General features: G+C 52.7%; 1 protein-coding gene across 1 annotated transcript; it reads left to right on the plus strand.

Moving 5' to 3' along the window:
- The first annotated feature begins 200 nt into the window (after window positions 1–200).
- LOC115613211 (G-protein coupled receptor 12-like) lies at window positions 201–8,788 on the plus strand. The gene is made up of 3 exons (XM_030498369.2): window positions 201–265; window positions 1,292–1,513; window positions 2,351–8,788. Exon 3 carries the CDS (start codon window positions 2,353–2,355, stop codon window positions 3,388–3,390), a length of 1,038 nt encoding a protein of 345 aa, XP_030354229.1. The 5' UTR covers window positions 201–265; window positions 1,292–1,513; window positions 2,351–2,352; the 3' UTR covers window positions 3,391–8,788.
- The last annotated feature ends 66 nt before the right edge of the window (window positions 8,789–8,854 follow it).

Below are 8,854 nucleotides of genomic sequence, written 5' to 3' on the forward strand. Positions count from 1 at the left end.
CCTTGCAGAGCACCTCTCACGGCCACCACATCCCCTCTGCTGCAGCACCTCGCTGCAGCCCTGATCCTGCAGCCCCCTCTGGCAGGAGCAGCTGCGGATGGGAGTCAATCAGAGCCCCGCACCCGCCTCCCCTCCCCCGGGCGGTGCGTAATTACCGGGAGCGGGAGAGAATTCATTCAACAGCTCCTCGCTCGCGTTTCCTCCACCCCTTTCCGTGCTGCTCATGTCACACAACGGCGCGCAGTCACGCGGCTGCCAGCCCCAGGTAGGTGACGATTTAAGTCCCCTGGGATAGGGCTTGGCCTGATTAAGAATCCAGATGCTCCTAACAGAGGTGATGGGGTTCAGCCAAAGCCACCGATACTCACCTGAGTATCTTTGAACATAGGGAGATGGAAATCCTTCCCTTTGTGGAGCTCGCTGCACTGCATAGCTACAGCCTGGAAGAGAGAGGGGGATGCAAGAGTAAAGCTGGAGTGTTATGAAACCAGTAGGAAAGGGGGGAGAAGGTGTAGCTAAAATATTGCGGAGCCGAGAGCTGAGCATCCTGCTTTGAAGATGCTGCTCCTGAGCTGAATCACGGAGCTGTGTGTGGCTGGAAAAATAATCGTGTTTTTGGGATTTGTTCCTTTCCAGGCTCATCCTTTCCTAAATAGTCAGGAAGGAAGCCTTGGGGGTAGGTTGGTGCTGCAGTGTGGTGTGAGGGACAGACCCCTGCACCCACCATCCTTGGGCAGGCCCCCCCATGCAGGAGGATGGGTGCCGGGCTGGGCATCCCATGCAAAGCTCCTGGGTGTTGGTCCTCCCCACCCCGGCTTTTACAGTGGCTGGAGGGAAGCGCATGTGGGATGAAGGCTTTGGGATGTGACATCTGCCCCACATGGGATACATCTGCCCCAGCCTGGTTGCACAGAGCCCCCTGAGCACCCCGGCTGCCAGCCCCTGGGGTGCAGCGGGATGGGTGCTGCTGTCCCTGGCATTGCCCTTGAATGCCACACCGAATCACCCCCTCCCATCACATCCCCGCGTCTCTTGGCACAAGCGGTAAAAATAAACCTTGCGAGCGCCGGGGCTTGGCTTGTGCCCAAACTGCATCCGCAGAACGCAGGTGCCAGGGCCCGACCTTGGGGAGGTGCGTCGGGAATGCTCATGAATGAACGGCGGGGCGGGAGCGTGCGGGGCGCGGGAGCGTGCGGGTACGCGCAGCCCCTCGTGCCTGCGGGTGTGGATGGGATGTGGAGCAGGGAGCCAGCCTCGTTGTTATTCTGATCACAGCGGCTCTGATTCACAGACTTGGATCATGAATATAAGTGAAGACTTTGACGTCAGAGTTGAGATTTATCAGCAGATCCAATGGGGCAGGAATATTAAGTGCAAGTCGATGCCAGCTATCTGCCAACGTTATTAGCAATGCTCGCCGAGGAATGAGGCTTAACACCAAGGGCTGGAAGGACTGGGAAGGGAAAAAATAAAGACGGGGGGAAACAAGCTGATCCTCGAGCATTAAAGCCAGGTAAAACAACAACCCGGCTGTCGCGGCTGCGGGAGGGAAGGGGGGATGCTGGGGGCAGCGGGCTGCGGGCAGAGCCCCCACCCGACCTTCACACCTTCACACCAGCCCCGGGGGTGATTTACTCTGCTAGGGGACCGCGCCGGGCAGGGCAGGATCTTGCAGCTTTTTGCAGCCGGCTGGGAGCATCTTGCACCAGCTTTTTCCATAGGATGAAAAGGGAGGGAGGAAGGAGAAAGTTAACGCAGGCTGTCCCTTGCCGCTGCCCTCCCGCTTCATCAGCGGCGCCGCATACATGCGAGGGCTGGCCTATTAATAGCATTTATTTTTACTCACTGCACGCAAAAAAGAAAGGGCTGAAGGAAGGGGCGGGGGGGGTGCGCTATAAATAGGCTACAAAAGGTAGTCGTGCCCCTGGGAAGGGGGGAGGACGGGGCCGCCGGTACCGTGCTTCCCCCGGCGGCGGGGTGCGCAGCGCCCGCGGATGCTGCGAGGGCAGAGCGCATGGAGGGTGCTGCCGGCAGCGGGGCGCTGAGTTGTGCTCGGCCTCAGCCCGTCGGGAGGAGCGGGAGATAGCGGGGCGGCGGGTGCGTGTGGGGACGGGGAGGGGGTGACTTCACTGGGGAAGCTGCAGTCGGGCTGGCGGGCGGGAATGCGCCCTGCGGCGGGCGGGGGCGCCCGGTGCGGGGCGTCCAGGGGCTTAGTGCGGGTGCCTCCGGAACCCGGTGCGGGGCTCGGCGAAGGGGGTCCCCGGGCTCGGTGCGGTGCTCGGCGCCGCTCCCCGCAGCCCGGTGCCCGTGTGCTTCGCCCCTCATCGCATCCTTCTCCCTCTCTCCCCAGCGATGCTGCACGGCCCCGCCGCCATGGGGGAGCCGTGGCAGCCGCAGCCGCAGCAGCAGCGGCTCCCGGGGCTTGGCAACGCCTCGGAGCCCAGCGCCTGGCCGGGGACGGCGGCACCGGGTGGTGGTGGCGGCGGCGGGGCCGGTGCCGGGGAGACCGTCAGCCCCTGGGACATCGCGCTCTGCGCCACGGGGACGGCGGTGGCGGGGGAAAACGCGCTGGTGCTGGCCGTGCTCTTCTACACGCCGAGCCTGCGGGCGCCCATGTTCCTGCTGATCGGCAGCCTGGCCCTGGCCGATCTCCTGGCCGGGCTGGGGCTTGTGGCCAACTTCGCCGTGCGGTACCTGCTGCGGCCGCCCAGCGAGGCGGCGGAGCTGGGGGCTGCGGGGCTGCTGCTCGCCGCCTTCTCCGCCTCGGTCTGCAGCCTGCTGGCCATCACAGTGGACCGCTACCTGTCGCTGTACAACGCGCTCACCTACCACAGCGAGCGCACGCTGGGCTTCACCTGCGCCATGGTGCTGCTTATGTGGCTGCTGTGCCTCGGCGTGGGGCTGCTGCCCCTCCTGGGCTGGAACTGCCTGCGGGACCAGAGCGCCTGCAGCATCCTGCGGCCCGTCACCAAGGACAACGCGGCGGTGCTGGCCGTCACCTTCCTGCTCCTCTTCGCCCTCATGATGCAGCTCTACCTGCAGATCTGCAAGATCGCCTTCCGGCACGCCCAGCAGATCGCCGTGCAGCACCAGTTCATCGCCACGGCGCAGGCCACCTCCACCCGCAAAGGGCTCTCCACCCTCTCGCTCATCCTAGGCACCTTCGCCCTGTGCTGGATCCCCTTCGCAATCTACTCCCTTGTGGCCGATTCCAGCTACCCCGTGGTCTACACCTACTCGCTGGCGCTGCCCGCCACCTGCAACTCCCTCATCAACCCCATCATTTACGCCTTCAGAAACCCAGACATCCAGAAGTCGCTGTGGCTGGCCTGCTGCGGGTGCATCCCCTCCACGTTCTCCTCCAGACCAAGGACATCCAGCGATGTGTGAGGACTGAGCACGGAGCGAGAGGCGCTCCCTTGCTCTCCTCCTCCTCCTCCTTTTCCCCTCTGTCGTTATCGTTTCCTACCGGGAGGAACCCCCCCGGGCAGCACATCTCGTTCCATGAAAAGACGGCCAAAAAGAGAGAGGGAAAAAAAAGGGAGAAGGGAAAAAAAAGGGGGAAAGAAAGAGAGAGAGTAGAATGATAATGGTTTCCTTTAGAAATGTTATTTTCTTACACATTTTATTTTTTATTTAAAAACACAAAACGCCAAAAAAAAAAAAAAAAAGGAAAAAAAAAAGGGATCCTCGTTCGATGGCGATTGTCTCCTCTTGGGGTAAGGAGCCAGGGGGGTTCCCCCCGCCCGGCGGCACATCCCACGGGTGGCAGCCGCCGGGAGGGCGACAGGAGCGGGGTGAGGGCTGCGGGTGTCGTGTCCCCCCCGGCGGGGCTGGTCCTCACCCGTGGGGCTGTCGAGCGGGGCGTCCATCCCCCTAAAATCAGGGCTTGCGATGCTATGCAATAACGGGGGGCGGCGTTCAGCACCGCGGGCGCGGACAGCTCCGGCTCGGGGGACCGGGGTGGGTTTGTGGGTGCGGAGGGGATGAAGGGGACCGGGGGGGGACACACGCTCTCTTTATATGTCGTTTGTGAAGCACTTTGAGAACCTGCGGGGCGAAGGGCACTTTAGGGGACGGCCACTGTTTCGGCTGTCGCAGGGACGGGGATACCTGGAGAATCCATTTCCCTATCTCCTCCAAAAAAAGGGGAGAAAAAGGTGACTGGGGGCTCGGGTGTGCAGGTGGAGGGGCAGCCGGGGTCCCCCGTACCCCAAGGCTCTTGGGGGGGCCAGGAAGGGCTCTCCCCGCTCCCGGTCTGGGGCCGTGCGGTGATGCGCTCCCCCGGCTGCGCTCGCTTCCACACGGATCGTTTACGGGGGGGGGATTTTCATCCAAAGACGGGTCCAGGCTTGCTGGGGTCCCCTAGAGGGAAGCCTCTGTAATCACACGTGTTATTCCGGATGCTACCAGTTTAATTTGCTTCATCGGAGAAGCTAAAGCACCCTCACATTCCTCTGCTGTGTCATGTGCTTTGTGTGTTAGTGAGACCATGATGAAGTGTCCTTTACCTTGTGCTTTCTTTTGGCTGAGAAGTGGCATAGTGTGTTCACTTAAAAAGCAAGCAAGAAACCCAGCAACCTTCAGAGAGATGGCAGGGCTTGGGGAGAAGCATCTGGGGTGGCTCAGAGTGCTCAGGTGCTGGGTGCTGCTCTGGGGCCCAGTGCAGTAGCAGCTCAATGGTTGAGGCAGGAGACCCCTACCAGTGGTGTCACAAATACGTTGCTTTCCTTTAAAGATGCTGTAATCTCCAGCATCCAAAATGCCCATCTTCAAAGCAGGAGCTGGGTTCTGCTGCACCATGGGCATCACAGACCAAGGTTCCTAGCAACACCATCCAATGGCACTGCCACCACCAAAACAAGTGTGTTCAGGGGAATGCTGTGGAAAACAGAAGTACCCCTACTTTGTGAGGTTGTAGTGCATACAAAGCCAGTTTATGGCTCGACACAGACACAACTGTGTTTTCTCTGTGGGTCTGTGCAATGAATTTCTTGCTCCTCAAAGCTAAGTGCACATGGGAAAGCTATGGATCTCCAAAGCGTGCCTGGGGCTTGGACTTACTGCGTACCTTTGAAAGGTGGCCTGTCTCTTTGTTTTCATTTCTCTCATTTGAATACCTTGGGCAATGGGCAGTAGGCACCATGTTGGATCAGCGTATGTTTTAAAGTAAATATATATATAAGAAAGAATAATATATGTAGAAATACTTTTCTCTGCTCATTTTATTTCTCTGGTTTCTGACAGCCAGGTCCCTGCAGTTTCTCAGTGTGAAAACTCAAGGCACAGTTAGTTTAGACCATTTTTGAGAGATTATGAACATTTTAAAACATTTTTATACAACCCTCTCTAGAAGACAGCATTTGTTTCCCTGGGCAGCTCATTTTGTATCTTTAAATGAAGTGTAGTATTGACTAATCAGCTCTAGAGAAACCTTGACATGAAAAAGTTGCATTTTCTTGGCTTTCCAGTCAATTTCCTGTTGCTGAAGGTTTTGATTTTAACCATGTTCTTTTTAGAGTTTAAGTGTATACTTGAAACTTGTCTCAGTTTGAGGGATCTATTGATAAGCTCTAACAAAGGCATACAAGGGTCGATGTAAAATCATTTCCCTCCACAGCAATAGGAGAAAGATTTGGGCTGTGAGGAGCTAAAGCTGAGGATACAGCCCCTACCAGATAGTGAAGTCAGAGAGAAGGTGGAGATGTCCTCACTGAAATGCTTGGTGCTCACCCAAACACATGTACAGCAACTTTGACACAGGCCAAGTGACATCTGGTCCTTGCACTAAGGAGACTTTTATTCTGCTGCACTAATCCAACTCACAGTCAGTATCAAGATGTGGCACAAGTATTCTGTGTGCTCAGATTTAGTATAAAATGCTAATCTAATATTTTTAAGTGATGGTCTAGGATCCTTCTCTTGGAGTCTGTTAAAGGTGGCCATGGAGGTTGTTAAAACACTTGGTAAGCTTCAGGCAAAGTCTCAAGAGATCTCTAAAGAAATGTTGATAAATTGGCTTTTTGCAGTCTTTCCATTAAATAAAAAGAAATGCATTTTCTAGGTGATTTTTCCTTTGCGGGTTTTCCTCTCCTTTTTTATCAGTGAAAGAGAGGAAAACAAGGTGAAGTGAGGAAGAAGATGAACAGGTAGAAGCTCCCTGCCATTCACTGCGCTGCAGAAATCTCTGACCATTTTACTGCACATTTGCTTTGGTGTTGTTTGTTTGGTGTGGTTCGTTTCTTTTACTGGAGGAAGTTTTGTGTGACAATGTTGGATATCAGTGAGGATGTTGGATGTTGGAGCCTCCTTATGTTGGACATCAGGAGACCTAACTTAAGACCTTAAAATATCTGTCAAGTTAGCGATGCTGTGTGCAGGGTGGGAGTGCCCTGGTGTTTGGTGTCCTTCAGTACTGGCTTTGGGACACGTTTAGTACAGAATACAGAGCCTGACTTTGGATGAGGTTGTGTTGCCAAAAGTAAGGAGCAGCTCCCATGAATGTAATGGTATCACATGTGGATGGGGTACCAACAATGAGAGGAACACTGCAAAACAGAAGGGGTTTTCCAACACATTGAATCCTCCTATGGCCACTCCAGGTGGAAACTGGGCCTGCTTGGAGAGGGATGGTCAGAGCTTGATTTGGGAAGACCTCCATGTCCTCGTCCTGGTGAATGGCCCAGATCTTGCCATTGTACCTTCAAAAACTGGGCTTTGCAAATAGCTTTTGATAAAAGATGAAGGGCCAGGGACCTTCTGGGCCCTACAGGAGCTGATCTACATCTCCAGCAGCAGAACAAGCACATTGTTCTGAACAATTGGTTCTGAACATTGGTTCTGAACAATTACATGTGGTATCTAACCAACCCTATGACAAATATCAGTGTAGCCACAGAAATTAATCCAATGCTTATTTGCTTATTTATTCATAGGTTTCTGCTGGTCTTTGGCTTTTCTACCATGAGTTGCAAGCATAACATAGGTATGAAATGCTTTCTGTGTCAGTAGTGGCTGTTTTAGTCGAGGGGATGAGAATAGGGTGAGGAGGAGAAAGAAAAGAGAAAACATTCCTCAAATATACTGTGAAAAGGCCAGGGACATCACTGGATGGGACAAAACCACAGCTGCATGAATGCCCTGAGTTTCATGGAGCTGTATTAGGGGTGAGTGTGAGCTTGCGTGTTTACAACAAGATCTTTTCCCTGTCCCAGCGTGTTTCAACTGAGAAATGATATTTTTAAAAAGGCTGATGAAATGTATAGACTCTGCCAACAAAAGGGTTTGGTTTTGTCCAGTTTTGTCCCGTTTTGTTCAGTTTGGGACTTTGAGCCATGAAAACGCCTCTTTTTAACCAACTTAATTTCAGTAACCAGCAGTAAATATCACAAGGATCTCAGTCCTGATGTGGCAGCCACAATTTGTTCATCTTAAGCAGATTTTTAATTGAACTTTGACTAAAACCCCAAGAAACCATTACTGTTCTCAGTAGGTGATGAAGTACCTCTTTCTTGTAGAGCATCAAAATTGGGGTGGGGACGTCTTGAAAAAGATGTTGATCTTGGTAATCACTTGTATTGATGTGTACTGACCAGCATTGATGACTCACGTAATTGTTAACAATGAATTAACAGCTCACTTTTAATTGTCGGGAATAACTGTTCAATGCACATGGTATTTCTTTGTACTTGCATTCATTCACGTGCAACCTTTCCTCTCAGTGAGGTGGTCAAGCTGATGACTTCGCATGTATCATTTGTACCTTTTCTGTTAACAAAGCAGTTGCCTATTGCAAAATCCCCTGAGAGCCACCCTTCCTACTGTCCCTGCGTCCATAGGAATGGAACTTTCCCATTCCCATTGGAAAACTCTGCAATACAGAACATTATAAGGATAAAATGGATTTTCAGCAAAGACCCAAATAAGAATGGGTGGTCCAAAGCTCTTTTTTGTCCCTGGCTTTGAGGGATGGGAAGAAATTGTTTCCAACCCCAAGGGTAATAGTTGCCTTCACAAATCCTGCCTGATATGAAGCGGAATTGTGTCTAAAGCAAGGTTATTCCTTCACAATTTGAGCAAGCTGCAGCACGCAGGATGCTGGATGTCTGGCAGCACATTGTATCAACAGACACTGAAATCACAAGCACAGGTTTATGGCCTTATCGCAGGATCTGGGAGCTGGAAAACATCTGGCTTGTCCCAGGAAAGGCTCTTTTCTAACTGGGCAGTATCTAGGATGAGAGGTAGTGCTGGCCACTGGTGGCAAAGCAGGAGTCCCTTTGAGTCTGCTGCAGCAGGCTCTTGGCTCTGCTTTGCTTTTCCTTTACATCATGTAGAGAGTGATGAGGAGTGGGCTTGTTCCTGATGTCCCTTTTGAGTAGGTCAGACTCAGGCCCCAGGCAGGAAAGACAGCATCCTCCCTAGAGAGTGAACCCTCTAGCATGGAGGGAGTTGATTATCCCCATTTCCAATCCTGCTATTCCCAGTCCTATCTGCTTCTGCAGGAACAAGGCCATTGCACAGCAATCAGAACAGCAACTTATTTTGATGTGTTTTCATTAACCTCGACTGGGAAAGTTGATCTCAATGAAAAATGTACAGTTATCATTCAATTCTGGTTAAATCAAGCCCCTTCGATGCACTTTATGAACGAGTGAGAAAAAAAAATGCTGTTATTGCACTGTATCTCTATTGTGTATAATATTATACATTCATCTGTAAGAGTAATTTATTTTTATTACTGTAAATAAAACTGTTAAAGTGATTTGTCAAGAGGATATCCAAAAATAGGGGGAGGGAGGGTTGAAATTAAAATATCCGAAGATCTGGGCTCCTGTCCCAGGTACGTGCCATA

Source organism: Strigops habroptila, chromosome 9 (assembly GCF_004027225.2).
Source record: "Strigops habroptila isolate Jane chromosome 9, bStrHab1.2.pri, whole genome shotgun sequence".
NCBI lineage: Eukaryota > Metazoa > Chordata > Aves > Psittaciformes > Psittacidae > Strigops > Strigops habroptila.

Excerpts from the sequence above, each read along its gene's own strand:
- LOC115613211 (XM_030498369.2), top strand. The coding sequence starts at position 2,353 with ATGCTGCACGGCCCCGCCGCCATGGGGGAGCCGTGGCAGCCGCAGCCG.